Genomic DNA, 19126 nt, shown 5'->3' on the forward strand with positions numbered 1-19126 from the left:
CCAGTGTGCTAAATGGGGATTCCTTGCTTGGACTTTTGGTTTTACAACTCATTTTTAATAGAACAGGGCAACTGTGAGAGAGGCCTTACTGAAAAAGGAATAAAAAGGCCATGATGTGTTCATAGTGAACTTTGTTAGTAATGAGCAAATTTTAGGCCTTCTTTTGTACAGATAAAATCTATTGCTCTCACTAAAGCAACCAAACTCAGGCATTGGTAGGCAGTATTTGTGATGCGTATCTAAATGTCTTACTTGAACTGGAATCTTTGCTAATGGTGTCCTGTCTTCATTTTCTTTGTCTAGAACATTTGTTGAGAACGTCGTCTACCAGCAGACCAGCATCTTTGCCAAGAGTACCCGCTATGGAAAGTGCCAAATCTATTTCAGGTAATATCACGTTTTCTAGATGACTAATAAAATTAGGAATTCTCATTTCAATGCTGTACTTATAGATCTATTTCTCTTTTTTGAGAGACACCTTTTGTTTTCAGACTATTGAGGTCTTTTCAAAAGATTGGATATTTAGAATAGCTTACTTTTCAGTGTTTGAGTTTTCTGTTGAAGTATATGAGGAAGAAGAGTTAAGTCCAATGGTTTAATAAATAAATGCAGTTTCATTGTATCAAATGGAACAGAACAGATTTTTTTAAATTGCTTTTCTAGTGTCCTTCTTGTTGCATATAGAGATTTGTACCAAGATAGTATACTGTATGGTTGTGTGTCAATCATGCACGTAACAGCTGACTAATATGTTCCAAGAAACTCTACCTGGCTGTTAACCTACATTCAAGCAGTAAAAGTTGTATTTTAAAAAGCGAGTGAGACAGAGAAACATTCTGTCCTTCTCTGGCTGAGCTATTCCTTTTTTGTTTGTGAGAAGAATTATTTTCAATGGCTGGAGAAGGTCTCTCCTTTAAAATTGGAGGATTGTTCTTTTTAGGTAACAAATGCATATTTGTATGTTACCTAATGCATGTAAATATTTTCCCATGTTACCTAGCAAAACTTCTACCCATTCTGTAGGACAACAGTTTTGCAGTAAATCATTTTACAGTAGTCTATTTGGTGACTGGCAGAACCTACAAATATTTCCAGTTTTTACTCTTGGTGGTTTCTGCATTTTGCTGTTAACTGTTTTTCTTTTTCTTTTTTTTTTTTTTTTTTTAAGAATTGAAAAATATAAGTTTTAAAAGGCTTCTAGAGACAAATCTTTACGATTAGTAGCATAAATAGTGGGATAATGAAAAAATGGTACTTCCTGTTAAACTAGGCAGAACTGATTTGAGAGGCATATATATGTATATATTTTAAGATCCCTATATTTGAATAAATGGTTTCAGGGGAAAAAAAGGGGTTTAGCTCATTTTGATTTGTACTGAAAACATCCACCCAAAATAATTTTTCTCAACTTCTAGTGTCTGGAATTTATGAACTAATTTACTTGCCATAAGTCATTAGAAAATAAGTCTCTGAAGTCTGTGCAGAGTTGCTATTGTTTATGTTTGCAAATCAAATGTGTAACTGTGTAGATATAAAAGGCAAACCTCATACTGTTAACTGGGATCTCTTCCATGTAGAGAAAACATGACCATTCTACAGAATGTAATGCTTGCTCTTTTTTTTTTCTTGACAAAAACGTTTTGTCTGGTGGTCTCAGGTCAATCTTTAATTTGCCTGCTGATCTTTAATTCAAGTCCAGAGCATTGCTTGGGTGTCAATTCTTGACTAAAACTAAGTGGAAACAAAGCAGCTATTAACTAAATTATTTTTTTTTTTTTTTTAGTGACATAATTTCATGGACTAGAGAAAAAGTGTATGGTTTGATGTTAAAATTTATTTTCATTCATGGAGTCTTCCAAATGGAAGTAATGAAGTATCATTATACCATTAGATGTGTTCATCACATTTTCTTAAGTTAGAGCCTGTATGTCAAAACAAAATGGTGGTCGTGCACTTGAAATACTTGATACCTCTTTAGTGGCAAGTACCAAGAAAAATGTCAAAGCCTAGGACTGTATATGGATTTCTTTTCATGGTTTCTGAACTAACGCTTGTTAGAGAGCAGGAATAAGTTCAAAAGGTTTTATTGTTGGCAAATGATCAATATATGGACGTTTTTCACTGTATAGTCTCTCGAAGAAGTAGTGAAGAAATCAAACGGGATATCAGTGCACCTGATGGAGCATCTCCAGCATCTCTCATGGCAATGGGTACCACCTCACCACAGCTATCACTCTCATCTTCCCCTACAGCATCAGTCACCCCTACAACCAGAAGTCGAATAAGGTAAAAGCCTTTTTCTGTTATACACCAAAAAGTGTTAATTTCATAACTATCTGTCTGTGTGTATCTAGGATATAATGTTGGCATCAAGACTGCAGATTTTACTGCTACCCATGCAACAACAATCTTTGGAAACAAAGTGCTTCCTCCAGCTCAGTATACTTTTTAGAGCTTATATGGTCAATGCCATGATTTTATGCTCCACTAGAAAAGAAAGCTAAATCATGTCACTAAATAATATCATCACATCAGTTCAATATACCATGAAACCAAATCCAAGAAGTGAGCTACAGCGTGACTTGGACTTGGAGAAAACGTGATAAACTTTAAATTTAGTAGTCACAGCTGAGGACAAAAAGCAGTATGACTGGGTCTTAATTCCAGACACTATTGAATAGCCAGGACTGAATTGTCCTGTGTTATTTGTACCACACTTGAAATCATAACGTAAGTCTAAGTAAGAATGGCCAGGCACCTCTCTCTTATTAGTATGATAAAAAGATAAACCTTTACAGATAGGAAAAGGTTTAAATTTATCAATGTTATCAGCTACAAGAACCTCAGAGTATTTACACCGTATGTTATGCAAGTGAAGTATGTACACAGTCTTGCCTGTTAGATTGGGAAACTGAGAGGCAAAGGTAAAATGACTTTTTTAAGCCTATTTGACACAGAACTTCTTGAGAGTTTTTGTACAGCAGAAACATTAAATCCTTAATGTTCTGAGACATTACAATATGTAATAATTACATTATAAAATTGTGAATATTTACAGCCGTGGAGGATATTGAAAATGCGTTCCTGAAATCAGTTGCAACATGTATGTGTTGTTCTTTCCACTGTGCAGAAATTAAGCTGAGTTTGGATCTGTGGTTACTTTATCAGCAGCAATGTATATTGTGTATGTTAGCACTTAAGACCAAGTATATGCAGAAATAAAAAAGACTAAAAGACCTGTATATGAGCTTTGAACTCATAGCATAAAATTGCATGGGTGGCAGTCTGCAGACTGTAGCAGATATGTGGCATTTCATATAGTAATTGTACAGTTATGATCTTGATAATAAGCTGCCTAGGCACTGCTTGAAATTCCAAGCCCTACAACAGGAGGAGCAGTGCAGACTGCAGGAGTGGGTGCGTAGCGATGAATGGGCTCTCTGGAACACTGCTCACAGTGCCGCTGCTGGACTTGAGTATGTTTTTGTGATTGAGTTTCTCTTTTTCCCCTACCTTTTTCTGAAAGTCGTGGTAAAATAAACAGTTATTGCTATAGTTCACTAAAACAAATATTTGAAGTTTACTGTTCCTGTTCTAGTTGAATCTTTATTGGCTCAGTTGATTTTGAATTAAGTTAACCTAATACACTAACTTATAAGACTTGTATGTCAAACTATTTTTCATTGTCTGCATACAACTTATGTTATTTTATTTCCTTTAGCTGGGCTTTCATAACTGAGAGAACTTGATATAAACCATGTGCATTTACTGGAATTTGAGAACAGGCTGTACAGCTCCTCCATGGCTAAACAGTATGGTTTAGCGTAGAGAGGGAACTTGAAATTTGAGTTTTCATAGGTTGTCCCAAAGCTCTATGCTGAAGTTCTCGTAGTGTTTCATAATCTTTGTTGTAGATTAAATATGCAGTCCCATCATTATTTGTTTTGATGACCTTCTTTGACCTCTTCTGAGCCTGGACTTCAGTAAGGCCTTTGACGTGTCCCCTGTAGATCCTCAGGGACAAGAGGTTGATGTTTGGGCTGGGTGTGCAAACAGCGAGGTGGGTTGCCAGCTGGCTGAATGGCTGGGCCCAGATAGTGGTGGTCAGCAGCCTAGGGTGTACTTGGAGACCAGTTACTAGTGGAGTACCCTGGAGGTCAGTACTGGGTCCAGATCTGTTTGTCATCTTCATTAATGGTCTGGATGATGGAGCAGAGTACACCCTCAGCAAGTCTGACAATGACACAAAAACAGAAGTGGCTGATGTGCCAGAGGGTTGTGGTGCAATCCAGAGGACTTGGACAGGCTGGAGGAATGGGCTGAAATAATATATATTTATTTATTTTAATCTAAGTGCTCATTTCTGAAGCCTGGTTAAGAGAGGGTTGTAATATATGACTCAAGTGGAAGAAAGTGGTCTACCTGGATAAGATCGTTCTTCCCTTCCTCAGTCTTGCCTTCAAGAAGAAATGACTTGAGATAATTTGACACTGGAGGTGAAATTAATTGATAACCAATGCTTAGTTCCCAATAACAGCTTTCAAAAAAAGTGAATCATTATTGTGCCGATGTATCAAATAGCAGATCAACCTAGCAGATCTGCCCCTGCCTTTTTGAGAACTCCAGTTCTCAGGCAAATGTTCTGTTAATAACAACGTGCAGCTAATATGCAAACCTGTTGTTTCAAGGTGACATTTCTAATCAGCCATGAAATGCAGAAGAGATAGCATCAGTTTATTCTCTTTCTAAATACAAAATAAAGTCATTTGAGTTAGCTTAATGGTTCAAGCTGGAACTTGACATGTTGTGAATTGAATTTTCTAAACTCTTAAGAAAATATCATTGAGAATGGAATACCTAGAAAAAAGTTTAGTGTGTGTGTGTGTGGGGGGGAATATTTGCTAATGAAAGAATTCCTCAAAAATAATTTTCAAGTCTACAGGTATTTCTGTGTATTCCGTTTTTCACTCAGTAATGCTGCACCTTGCTACTTTCACTATGACAATAATTTGTGTTTTTTTTTGAACTTCGCAGTATGTATTTCTGTTGTCTAAGATATATTACTAGCTATAAATTGTGCTTCTCCCTCATTACTAGGGAAGAAAGGAAAGATCCCTTGTCTGCCCTAGCAAGAGAATATGGAGGATCCAAGAGAAATGCCTTGCTGAAGTGGTGCCAGAAAAAAACAGAAGGCTATCAGGTAACTGCAGGGTTGTTTAACATAGCATACTTGAGGCTGCAACAAATTAGAAGCTGCCAATAGCATAAGCCAGCTTGTTCCACAGTTGACTGCATAGATTGCAGTGGCACTGGTATGTACTGTACTCTTCTTGGAACACATGCTACAAGTCCTAACCTAACATTAATAGCTCCTTAGTCACTTTGCTCCACGTTGTTAATGATTTTTTTCTTAAGGGGGTAGCTTGCCTCTTATTGAGGCACTTCACAGCAGCCTTTTACAGATTGCACTTTGGAAACTAACTTTCAGCTACAGTTGGAACTTCAGCAATTTAAATGTTAATAGTCTCCCAAATGCAGGTATAGTAATGTTTCTTGGATTTTGGAGAGATTTTTTGATAGGTGGTTAGTCTGGTTGTATTTGGATCTGTCAGTGTGCTCCCATTTAGTCTCTATTTAGGGACAGTTTGTTTTGCAAAGGTTGCATTGTCTTGCGTTTTGTACTTGGCTTTCTAGTGCAGTTCCAGATTTTTTTCAATTGGTCCAAATGTTATCAGAACCCGAAAGAAGTAACAAGATAACTATCCAGAGTTCTCCTGATTACATTATTTTTTCAAAAGAATAGTGGCTTCAGCAAACTAAACCAGGATGTTAACAGTCTGACCGTGATGTATTTGTTTGGTTAACTTGTATTGAAAGTGGTTGGAATTCCCAACACAATCCTCAGTTTAAGAACTTTACTCTTTCCATGACTTGAGACTCACAATGCAGGAGGAAGTTCAGAGCCGCATAACAGGATGATCGCCCATCCATAGGAAAAGTCGTCTTTCAGTACAATGGAGACGCTTGTGGTATAATCCCTCCCCCCTCTTCCTCTGGCACGTCTAGTGCTAAACTGTGCTATTTCTGAGGATAAGCTTCTTTGTGGAAAGAGCCTTTCTCCTTCCCCGCATTTCAAAAAAGGCAGGATGTTATATTTCTGTATAAATCCTGTAAAACAGAATGCAAAAATATTTTCCCATAGTGTCTTGAAATGAAATAATAATTTGACAGCTTCCTTACCTGATTAGGAAAAGTAATAGGAAAAAAAAAATCCAATTTTTTCATTCTATAGCTGTGTGCACGTACAAGAGGTTTTTTTTGTGTAGATTGCTGTTTAAAACTACTCTTCTTGAACTTTATAGATGCTAGTAGAAGAATAGCTTTTGACACTTATTGTACTTGCTTCAACAACTGTAATATTGTTCACTGATTGTCGCTACTGGAAACCATAGCATGTAACATCTGTAGAACTAATGTATGCCTTCTTTTGAAGGAGCAGGATAATACAAGGAGGTTACATGACGTTAGTTTTTGGAGAAGAATGTCTTCCACTTTAAGCATACTCATTTTTCGTCTTTGTTGTAAAGAATTTAGCTTTTTTTCAGCATCACCTGAATTTCAGTTCTGATTGAAATCATGTAAGTGGTGTTCTAATGTTAAAAATACATCTAACATTGTATTCTTTCTGAATAGTGATTATCTAGCTTTTTGACATCTCAGAAACATTATCAATACCAGATCTATTTTTGGAAATAGAAGCTTTGCTGGGTTTTAATTTTGTGTTAAAAGTGTGGATTCAAAAGGGACAGGCAGTAAACAGGCATCAGAATAATGACCATGTCTCTTCCTCCTTCCCTCTCCCCCAGATATCACCAGGGCACCTTTTCACACCTCCAGCTCCTCCTAGTGTCCTATACTCTGTGACGATCCCTTTTACACCCAGCATTTCCCATCGGTACCACCTCTGCCTTCCTCCTATGTCACCGGTTGCTTGTGTTTGGATTGCCGTCTGGGCAGGAGCCAGCACGTGCTTGTCAGGGCTACCTGCACGCTGGCTACCAGCCGGCACCTGGCTCTGAGCTGCCACGTGAGCCAGAGGGCACAGAGAAGTCCTCAATGTCCCTGCTTCTGTTCTCTAGGAATGGCTGTAGGTCCAGATTCCAGCTAGCTATAAAAACGTTAGACTCAGCTTGCACCTATTTTTCATTTAACAAGTTCTAAAATGAACTGGAAGAGTTTAACCCTGATTTTGAGGGGGAGGATGGAGATGCGGAAGGTGGGAGTAAAAGGGAGTTCTGAAAGGCTTTTGTTTCTGCATGCTATTAGTGGGACAAAATTGACAACAGAATTATTTCAATGGGTTTAATACATATTAGTAGTCTTACTAGATTGATAAGCAAAAGTCAGCTTTGTAAGCCAATATTTGAGTATGTCTTTGCACCTGTGGAAAGATGTGTTTGTGTTTTCAGTAGTTACCAACTACAAACACTTCAGTTTTGTTTTCTCAGTCTCATCTGGAGACTGTCTCACGGGTGTAATTTTCTATGCATACATTTATTTAAAATTGTATTACGCATCGTATTGTGCACTGGATATTGGAAATCAGTTGAATAGGCTAACAAATAGTAATCAAATAGCCAGATATAAATATTAATTAAAATTAAAAAACAAACAAACAAAAAAGCTTAAAGTATACAGAGTTATGGGTGCGCTGCCAGTTGCTTAAAATTTTAAAAACAAGATGTGGTGTTGTTGGCTTACCCTTATTAATGAGCAGCAGCATATGATTAAGCGTTATTCTCTTTGAAGACGAGCTGTAGTTTTTGAGCTGCTTTTTATTCCATTTGTTGAAAATCCTAACGGGGGGGGGGGAAACATCCCAGGTCTGTACTGTTTCACAGACAGAAGGTTTCCTGTATCCATAAGGTACTTTTGGAGAATACAGTATTTGGAGTTGCTTGCAGCAACCAGTATTTTTTTGTCTGCTCAAATAAAAAGAAAGAATTACTTCTGCTCTCCTATCCCTCCAGAAAATTATTTTAAGCATTTAATCAGAAGTCTTAAGTATCTCTGTTTTAGAAGCCTGAAATTTTGTGAACGCTAAATAATTCAAAGACAATAGCATTGTGGAGCTCTTATTTCAGCCCATTATAGTGGGAGGATTTTTTTTAAACTCTTCATACACGTTCACAGACTTTTATGCCAAACTTTACTTTGCAATTCTGACAAATACATAGTTCCACATAAGATTTTTTTAAAGCAATTGTAATGCGTTCACGGAGGTGAGAAACTTAAGATTTTAAAAAAGAAAAAAAAAAAACCAACACAAAACTAGTTCTTAACTCTGTTTAAAAATGATAATAAATTACTAAATTGTGCAGTTTTCTTGATATACTCAAGGAAATTTGGAAGGAAATTGATATTAATAGAAAGTCTGTAGTCATGAAACAATATTTAACTGTATTTCCAAACGTAGCATTCTTTTGAGGAGTACCTCAATAAAATAAAAAAAAGGTTAAGACAGCCAATGAGAATAAGAAATTCTTCCTGATGAAAGAAACTGTATGACTTTCTCTGGTATTGTTGTTTTTAATACCCATGCAGTCTGAATGCTGGTTGCAAGCAAGAATGCTCCTTGATGCTTTGCTTTGAGACTGGCAGTCTGCAGAAGGTCACTGCAGAGCTAACAGCAGGCAGGTTCCCTATCAACTTTTATCTAGAGGCTGTTCAGTCCAGGCAGCATTGCACTCACTAAGATAGTGTGAGTTTAATTCAGGACTCAACAGATCCCCAAGCCATGAAAGAGCGGAGTTGGTCTCTTAAGATAAGGTGTGTGTGTGTGTGTTGTGTTTTTTTTAGCACATAGATAAAGGAGCACCGAATCTCCCATTAGTTTTCAGACAAAGAGGGCACAGGATACTTGAAATGTGATCGTGTGTTAGCTTTACTCAGGGCCTGACATACTGATTCAGAGTTCAGTGCCAAGTGCTGCATTTTCCAGAGAGAAGAGAATCCTCCTGGCTCCTCTAAAATATGTGCAGTGTCATAAAACTGTCATAAATTCCAGATATCTTTAAAGCACAACACAATCCCATCCAGCTGTTACAGAGCATTTACCCTAGCTGAAACACAGCTACTTTCATTTTGGGTACATAACTAATAAAAATCCAAAAAAGGATGTGAGCATGCATGTTTCATGTTAAGAATGGGGCCAATAAACAGGATACACACATCCTTTACCCATTCTTATCTACAGCAATATTTCAATTTATTTTCCATTTTTGTCAGCATTCTGAGAGAGGATTCACTTCCAGAAGTCTAACACAAAAGAACAATTGTCACAAGGTTGCTGCAAGAATAGAAAAAATTGCTTTCTTTAAGTTTTCCGTGCCTTCTAATGACAGATGCACTGAAAGATATCCATAAGGTAGCCTTGAATTACCTGACCTTTAATTATTGGAACGATGCCTTTTCTGGGAAGACCTCCTAGCTTTTGGTACCTTTACAGATCAAATCATGTCTTTAAAAAAAAAAAAAAAAAGCCACACTTTTTATCCACATGGCAGCAATAAAAAAAAAAAAAAGCTGTTTTGTATTTTAAATACTCTGGTGACATACAGAATTCGGTGACAATACTGTACTTGGTCACAGTAGGATAATTACCTGTTGAAATGATTGTGTGCACTGAGTACATCTGATTTGAGCCCTTATTAAAAAATGGTTGTTTGATCTGGAGGGTATCAAATTATTTATAGACTAACAGTATTAAAGACTCCATTATGTTTAGTCAACATGTTAGGATTCGTGCATTTCTTGGTCACTTTTAAAATGAATCTGGCTGTGTAGGAGGGTATGAGTTTGACTTTCCAGAGGCAGTTGCTGTGGGACCAAATTAAGGTAGTTTGGGTCAATTATGTTAGAAATGGGGCTTTAACTCAGTTAACTCAGTGTTCTTGGGCTTTATTGCTGTAGCAGACTATGTAACATGAAATTGCTGATATGTATCTGTAGTTGTAAATTATTTTATTTTATTTTTTGAAATGGAAACTTCATTTTTAAAATCAAGTTTCTTCCCTGCCCATGGGGGGGGGCGGGGGGGGGGGGTTGGAACTATATAATCTTTAAGGTCCCCTCTAACACAAACCATTCTCTGATTCTATGAAAATAAGTCCAATATTTGCTTTGGAAAGAGCAATGTCTCTGTAAACCTGGAGAAGTATCTGATATGGGGGGTGGAAGATTTCTTGACAACTGAATGGTACCTGGGAAAGAAAAAGGTGATGAGTATATCAAGAGATCATCTATTCAGTGTGCATCAATCAAAATAATTATTTTCTTATATGCACATGCCTTGTTTTCTTTTTCTTCACCTCAGTTTCACAGAAGAAAGCAAAAGTTTAGGATTCTACCAAAGGCTAAGATTTGGCAGGTTATTTTTGGAGTTAGTGTTTTGCTTCCATTGAGGATAGGTTGCAAATGGGCTGGTCAGAACAAGCATGCAGGCGATCTTCAGGTGGCTGTGTGGCTTGTTGTTCAGTTACAGTACCAGCTATTCTTGCTGATGAATATCCCAAAGAGGCCAGAACAAAACAAAAATGGATTATCGTAGGATGTACTTAGGATTTCATCCACGTAAAAATACTAGAGTTCAATAAGTAATCCAGAACAGGAGTTAATTTTGTCATTCAAACATGATAATAATGCAAACATCATATTCTGTGTATTTTGAATATTTGTAGTGACTGAATGGACCTTTCAGTTAAGAAACGCTTTAATTTCTTTTCAAATTGTAAATGTAAAGTAACAAAGTTAAAGGTAGAAGTTGTTTCAGGTTGCCTTTTTAAAAATCAAAAATTTTTCTTTTATACGCGTCTTTGTAAACACTGGTATTATATTCTACTTAAACTATTCTGTTGACTTTAAAGAAGCACAGAAAGTAGACAAGATGCTGTGCACATGAAAGCCTGTGCTGAAATAATGATTCCAGGGTGTGCATGCATTCCCTGGTGCTGTCTGGTTGATTCATCAAAGCAGTCAGGCTGCCAAAACACTTCTCTCCTTGGTTTAAGCTGTGATGCTTTAGCCAAAAATTATTGAATTAAGGAAGTATATACTTCCTTTTTCTGTTTGGTTTGGATTCTGATACAAGAGAAATGTCAGCTTGTTAGACTTAATTATGACAAAATTTAGAGCAAATTATGGAGCTGTCTTTATCTCTGTTAATGCTTCAAATGTTAATGTCTGAAGCTATTATTGGTTTTTTTTTGAGGACGACTGCTCCTTTTATGGTCTTTGTGCCAAAATTGAAAAATAACATGTCTTGGTTGAAGCATTGGAAGCATGGAAAGAAGCATTAACAGTTGATATTTAAGGCTCTTGATAGCTTATTTTTGCCGTTTACTGCCTTCTCAGAACTGGAAATGAAGAGTCAGTGGTTGGGACTGCTCTTGAGTCTATTCCAGAAATACTTTCACAATGTCACCTACTGCCAGAAGTACTGACAGCCTCAGCTCTAATCCAGGGTTTGGGAATCAGTACAGCAATCAGTTTCACTGATTGCAAGACAGTCAAATTTGTCTAACGTGGTGCGGGGTCCAGCAAGCAAAACCAGGCAGTTAGCACTAGTTTGCACATCTTGGGTCTTTTCCTCGGCACTTGCAATCAGACTTTTGCTGTTTGTAACCTCAAGCCTGGTGACAGTCTGAATCCAGTGCTAGTATCAGAAACAGTCCCTGCTTTGAGTAACACCAAGTAAGAAGGGAAGGGGAAGTCTTCAAGACTTGGTTTCCAGAGGGTGGATTCTGTGGTGTGCCGTGCTGTACGGTCTGCAGAAGGTACAGCTGAAGGACAGTAGGAGTGGGATGCACTGCTGGTCACGCTGCCACGTGGCACCAAAGTTACCTTTCCTCCAACGTGAGCTGATCTCCCTGCTTTAGAGGAAGCCATCTGGTAGGGATGGATCCAGCTGTTCCCAGCATAAGAGCCCTGCCTGCATAACCCCAGTGCTGACTATGGGCTGAGCCTCCTACCGAGAGACAGGCTGATCTCTGCTCAGGGGAGAAGTCTGGTTGCAGCCCTCGCTTTCCATTGGCACGTGCAGTCACAAAGACTTTTCCAAGGTGAGCTTTGGCATGGATTGGGTGGGAATAGACACGCCTGTCCTCAGTGGGAAAGCCAACCCTACCTGAGAGGAAGATGGATAAAACTCAGAGAGTGAGCACAGCTCAGACGATTCTGTCACGGCTTCCCTACAGTCTGCAGAGTGCCTGGCATGAGGTGCAGGGCGCTGCTGCAAACCTGTAAGCACAGGTGTGTGGTGCTGTGGTGTTGGGAAGGGTCAGCAACTGGTAGGAGATGGATTGTGGACATTTCCAGTAGCGAGTTTTGTAACTTGGAGGCATTACCAGATGCTGTTCCACTGCACCTGCTAAAGGAAGGGTGATGCTGACTGATACCACGGAAAGGCTGCAGGGAAAATACACTCTAGGAAGTCTTCTGAAAGCTTAACGGGAAGACTTATTTAGTAGTTTACCTCTATTTTTTTATGGATGCTCTTTTCTTTTTTTGTGTGTCTTTAAAAGCTTTTAAAAGCTTTTTAATAGTAATTTTCTGCCACAGTAAAAAGCCTGCCAAGGTCTGTAAAATTAAACCTCAAATCTCGTTTTAATGGTTTAATATGTTATAGTACAGAATCATATTAATGCTTTTGCTTTCTCAGCCCACTTATTTCATTAACTAATACAACAGAGACATAGACACATGGTTTTATTTTCTTTATGTCCTAACTCATTTGTGAGCCAGCCTGAGTTAGGATGTGGGAACATCCTTTACTGTGTGGAGCAGGGGCTGGTGAAATAGTTGCTATGTGGTATGCTTCTCTGCCTAAATTGTAATATTTGTAGTTCAGGGAGATTGAAGACAGATGTGGGTATGTCCGCTGAAGAGATAATTAAGGAAACTTTGTCCTTAGTTTGTAACTGTAAGTTAGAAACCATGGTTTCTGTAGCTTTTTTAGCAGCATTGTTTTCTGGGGGTGAAAAAAAGTTGCATCAGAATTATAGATGATATTTGTATCTTGCATTAAAAAAATACTTTCTCTGATTGTAAAAGAGCCTATATTCTTAATTTAGGGGAAAAAATGAAACAATAACACAATTTTAAAATTACTATTACACTGGTTAAAAAACATTCTAGAAAAGTCATAGGTTGGAAGAGCCCTTCGACTGATGTACAGAACCCTGTTGAGCAGTCCTGAATGTTTCTAGGGAGGGAGATTTCTCCATTCTCTGGACACCCTATTCTGAAACTTAATTGTTTTATGGTGAACACCTTTTTCTTACAGCCAGAGAGAATTTCGTTGGAAGCAAACTGTGCCTATCACCTCTTGTCCTGTCACCGTGCAGCCATGGGAAGATGGTAGCTCCATCTTCTCTGTAATACCTTGGAAGACTGATCACTTCTCTTCTTCATGCTGAATAAACCTGCTTCTTTCAGCCTTTCTTCATTGGTCAAGTTCCTCAACCTTGTAATCATCTTGGTAACCCTCTGCTGGACATTCTTTAATTTCTTAATGACTGTTTTGAGCTGAGGGGACAAAACTCTGTCCAGCACTCCAGGTATACCCTGACAAGGGCCCAGTAGAGTGTAATAATCACATCCCTCAGCCTTAATGATGCAAAAACAAAGTTTGCCTTCATTGCTGCGCACTGCTGACTCATCTTCAAATTCAGTTCATTTACAGTTAAACCGCTATCATATTTCAGCCTAAGTTGATGGACCACATTGTTCCTATTACATTTTCAACCTTATTTCAGGAAGAAATTTCTTACCGTTTTTTTTTTTGTTCTTTGTGAGCACAAGGGAATTTTATTTCATTTATTTCATTTATGTTGACTTCTGTTACTGTGCTCTTTGCGTCTTAACAGGATCTTGAGTCATGCTTGAAATGTTTTTGGTTGTGGGTCCACCAGCGTGTTCCTTTGCCATTGATTGTTCTCCCACTTGGTCAGAGCTGTAGGGTGGGCTATAGCATTTGGTCTGTTTGATTACTTGAAATGTTATATTCTTGCTTATACTTTGTCTCTAGAAAAAAAATCAGTCTTCTAACTCAATTTGCAATTCCTGGTTGGCACGTCTTCCACGGATCTTATCACAACAGGTTGTTGCTTAACTCTATTAGAAATGCTTTTTGTGAAAAATCTCTCCATAATACTAGAAGTGATTTCACTCCCACGCTAAGTGTTAAAAGTTAATGGACAAGGACTGATAACTCCTCCTGGTTCGCCTCTCTCCAGCAAGGCTTATTCCTCATTTGACAATTTATCTGAAAGTATGTCCTTCGATTGCTTTAATATTTTGTGGTCTGAAATGGCTTGAAGAAAAAATCCGGACTAGATTCCAGCAGAATTCTCTTAATAGGGCCAATTACTTAATAAAAGCAGTAACAAAGAAGAAATTATGTCAGAGATCTTAGGCTGATGTTCTGTTTACCGTCAAGTCTTTGAGAAATAAGAGCTTAATGCAAGATTGATTTCATTATACTGACCAAGCTTTTTCAAAAAACCACAAGTAGTTAAAAGCATTTGGGAAATAAAATTATGCTGTATTTAAAAGTGCCATTTATGTGCTTAAAGCCCTATGTAAAAGATTAAACTTTAAGTTTGTCCAGTTTCTAGATTTGTGCCTGACCAATATAACAATTTTTCAGTCTAAGAGGTAATAATCATTCCTAATGCTTGGAGCAATTGGAAACAGAAACCAGTCCCTTTTAATTGTTTCCTTCCGTTGTATTTAATTCAGCTTCTCTGGATACATTAAGATTCTTGGATGATGGATTTGTTTTCTGCTTGTTGTCTTAATAATAAAAGCTGGACCCTTCAGGAAGATTTAGGAAAACGGGGTTTTCCAAGTTCCTCTTGAGTACCAACCAAACTTTAATGTGAACTTTTTAAAATAGTCTCTTTTTTTTCCATTGTTTATTTTCAGAATTTCACGTTCTGTGGATGTTAATAGTATTTGAAGTGATATTTTGCTTATACAGCTATAATGTTTAAGGAAAAATGAATTTCTTAGTTTCATTTGCTATTTTCAGCACTTTGTCCCGTTTTCACTTGTGGGGGTGAGTGAGTAAACTTACAGAGCTCTTTAAAAAAAAAAAAGTCTTGAGTTTGGAGCTCAGCTCTCCTCCTGTTTGTTTTATTTTTAATTGTGTGAGGAGTTCTGTCTTCAGCACCATTGTTCTATAGTTCTATTCTGTACTGTCTGCAGACTATTTTGATACCTGGCAATTTCTTTCTTTCTTATAGTCTGAGCACTAATCTTTCTTCTTCATCCACAGGGTTAAACCTCAGGTGTAGGTTCTGTTCTCATACACATCACGGAGGCATCATATTTTCTGATTTTGACGAATGCATTCCTGCTTGTTGATGCCCATCCTGAATCTTGCTGCAGAGATCGCTGTTCTAGCTCGCTGCTTTAACAGCACTGTATTTTTTGCTTTTTTGTTCTCTGTACTCCTGAATTTCCAATCTTAGTGATTATTTTCGCTTTGAAGGCTGTGTATTCTTCCATCTCTCAGTACTGGGATCTCCTCTGCTTCCGTGATGCTGGTGTTCCAGCTCAAACTCTTGCATTTTCAAATAAATATTGCTGTGCCTCTGAAATGTGTGGAGTAGCCTGGGAGAGTTTCTCCCTGTAGCCAGCCACAAAACCTTCTTCAGAATCTTCATTGCAATGCACCTTTGCTGTGCTGTATAAGCTGTAAACAACATCAGGTGATGAGCTGTAGCTACTATTTATCATTCTAGTAGTTGCTCAGTTATCTTTGTGCATAGCCAATCAATCTAAAATAAACAAACAAAGTAATAGTAAGCTTTGAGAGGCAAGGTACTATCAAACTTTATTTTTATTATACTGTGACAGGCTTTATGAATTCCCAATCTACAGTACATATAGTGTGTTCTTCCGTAGTAGCAATTCATTAGGTACTCATTGAAACTAAGCAGCATTAGGTCACAAGACTGGAAACTGGTATATTGGAAACTGAAAATCAGATTCAGCAATGCTCCAGCATCCCTCCTTTCTTGTATTTTTCCCTTTTCCCCCAGTCTCGTGCCGTGCCTTGCATTTGTTTGCCTAATTTAAGTAACATCAAAAAAAGTTTTAAACATGCATTGATTTAAATCCAATTTCCTGTCTCTTGAGGAGAAAGGAGGGAGAGCTTCTTTTTTTTTTCTCCTTTATTATTATTATTATTTTCCCATCCCTGTGGCTTGAGGAAGCTGTGTGAAGAACACGTTCCCACAGACTGGGGGTCTCCAACAATGACATTTCCGTTCGCAAGCAGGCGGCTGGGCGGCAGGCAGGGCTCAGACCACTGCCCTGGGCATTGTGAGTGCGAGCACGTACGTGTACGTCACCGTCATCTGAACCTGCCTTTTGCAGACTTTGTATTAAAAGTGCTAAAGCTGAGCAGGAAATGGAGATTTCCCTCACATTCTTCTAGAAATTGCATTTAGTTTTGTTTTTTCCCTCAGTTGCGGGGGGGGATTGCAGTTGTCTTCCATTTGTAATCCAGATCATCGGTTTCACAAGAAATGTGACTGCCTTAGTTGTCAGCATGTTTGGTGCCTCTAAAATGGATCCCATGTGGGTCCTTCTGCTAGAGGGACGGAAAGTTTGGTGTCCTGTCAAAGGCTGCGATGCCTGCTAAGTTTGTGTCAGCTGAAAAGGTGACTTGTGCAATCATTTCTGTGATTCTGTGATGGAAGGTTATAAATAATTCCTGTTGTATTAAAGCTTTAAAAACTAGGTAGGGGAGCTGGTTAGCTTCTGCTAAAACCCAGATAAGAGAGTTAGGTATTAAAGCATAGTCACTTTTCTTCAAAGAGGTCTTTAAAAAAAAAAAAAAAAAAGGGGGGGGGGGGGCAAAAGACTGAGTTGTTGTCACTGGTTGTTTGTTAATTAAAGTTTAAACTGACTGCTACCCACTTAGCCTCTGTAGCATTGTTTGACTGCCAACAGCCAAGTGTACAGTAATTTAAAAGGTCACTGAGGCATCTTGTTCATAACTCGTTTGGACAAGGCTGCCTCTTTTTACAGTAACCTTGTATGCAGTCTCAGGAGGCTGATTTACCAGTACCACTGAGTTTCCTACTGGAACCAAAGGATCAGGAGTGCAAGACTGCATATTTCATTTTTGGTTTCAATCCCCCAAACTTGATTCCTTACTGCTGTTGCTGTTAAATCTGTTGAAGATCTTTATTTGCAATGACAACTTATTTTCTGTTTGCAATGTTGTCCACATAAGTTTCTGTATAGAAATGGTTTGTTTAGAAAAAAAAAATACTTTTCCACAAATTTTACCTGGTTATTAATGCAGCTGAAGCACAGAAGTAAAACCTTGTCCTAACAGAAATACTAGCATGTGATTCATTTCAGGGATTTTAGAAAGAGTCCTGGCACGTGTCTGTTACATGTTTGCTTTTATATCTTGCAGCGTATGATTATACCAAATCTATTCTTTTAAAACTTTTTCTGGCATATCTTTGTACATCTTTTAACAGTGTTTGCACATTTTTGATGTTTAATGTTACCTAGTTTGTGTAAGTAATATATAAGTTAACTGACATTTTTACCATGACTTTATTTGCCATAGTAGTGTGTTTTGGGTTATTACCACAGAACTTTGATGTTAGGCTGCTTGCTTTGTGTGCTGACTTCTTCAAAGGATTAATTAAAAAAAATAATAAGTGTTGGTAGAACTGACATTTGTTAGATTATGTTAATTTTATTTTGTTTGTATTTTTCTCTTCAAGAATATCGACATAACGAACTTCAGCAGCAGCTGGAATGATGGCTTGGCTTTCTGTGCCGTCCTCCACACATATCTCCCAGCCCATATTCCCTATCAAGAACTAAACAGCCAGGACAAGGTATGACATTAAAAAGTTCCATTCCTGGGACTGAGGCTAAATAATTAATATGGGCTAGTAAAAATGAAACAAGTTCAGTTTCTAAAAATAAATAAATAAATAAAAAATACAAAAGCAGTCTTACTAAGAATCATATTTGAAACACTTCAGACTACCTTACTGCTATCTGCTATTTTCCTTATACCCTTTCAATATTACAAGATCTTTGAAAAAAGGAAGATTATAAATTTAAGTCTGAGTTTGTTGTTTTTTTTTTGTTTGTTTGTTTTTTTACCTTAACCCTTGGGAAATGTTTTCAGTTAAGGTTTTAGCAGCAAGGAGCACTTAAAGTTTAGAAACCCATCAAACTTTTATCTTTCAATATTTCTTCTATCTCTTTCAATATCACAAGGATGTTCTTTTATCCGACTTTATCATACTGTTAAGTAACTGTGCTTTTAAGTTGTATGCAAACTGAAGATAAACTTGAAGATGTTAAGACTGTAGAGTACTCTGTGTGTATCCTAGCGTGCTGTTATGGATACCTACTGGTATGCGATCTGGAGATGTATTATTGGTAATTCCAAAAACATGCAACAGTACTTCATGAACGTTGCAGAGATTTTCATATTTATTATTTTTTCAAGAGTAAACCACTTAATTAGCATTTAAAAAGTCAGTATTCTTCATTATGTGTTTTTTTTTTTCAGCATTATTTTATGAATAAGGAATAAATAAATTTAAAAGATCTCTTAAGATTTTAGATATTAGGACATGTTCATTCCTATGGCTCTTTTTAAACCAACAATGTCAAATTATAGACTCCATTTGAAGTAAAAGTAGCAGCTTTACTATAAACATTCTTAACAACACTTTATTATGTTTGAAGTAGTATTTCCTTAGATTCTAATATGTTTTTATATCTCATGCAGAGAAGAAATTTCACTTTGGCTTTTCAGGCAGCTGAAAGTGTTGGCATCAAATCTACTCTGGTAAGTTTTAAATACATACTGAATTAATTATGTCCCATTTGTAAAAATCAAATGATTCTATTTTGTGCTTTTGAAAGATTTTGATGCTTAATATTTAAAAATAATAGCAGATGAGCTCAGCTAGATGTTTTAGTCCCTGTATCAGACTTGACTGAAAAAAACGATACGCTCATACATAAATGACTTTGTTTAATCTCTGTCAGTCTAATATAAACCCAGTGT

The 19126-nt window shown here is 37.4% G+C and overlaps 1 protein-coding gene across 3 annotated transcripts in view; it reads left to right on the forward strand.

Moving 5' to 3' along the window:
• SPECC1L (sperm antigen with calponin homology and coiled-coil domains 1 like) overlaps positions 1-19126 on the forward strand; it is a 70594-nt gene that overhangs the window by 41173 nt on the left and 10295 nt on the right. For all 3 annotated transcript variants that reach the window (XM_082773879.1, XM_082773877.1, XM_082773878.1), the window contains 5 exons: positions 304-387; positions 2130-2286; positions 5098-5200; positions 17817-17933; positions 18845-18904. In XM_082773879.1, the coding sequence (XP_082630005.1) occupies positions 304-387; positions 2130-2286; positions 5098-5200; positions 17817-17933; positions 18845-18904 (521 nt within the window). The remainder of the gene's footprint in view (positions 1-303; positions 388-2129; positions 2287-5097; positions 5201-17816; positions 17934-18844; positions 18905-19126) is intronic.

Source organism: Aythya marila (assembly GCF_965140915.1).
Source record: "Aythya marila genome assembly, chromosome: 17".
Classification (NCBI taxonomy): domain Eukaryota; kingdom Metazoa; phylum Chordata; class Aves; order Anseriformes; family Anatidae; genus Aythya; species Aythya marila.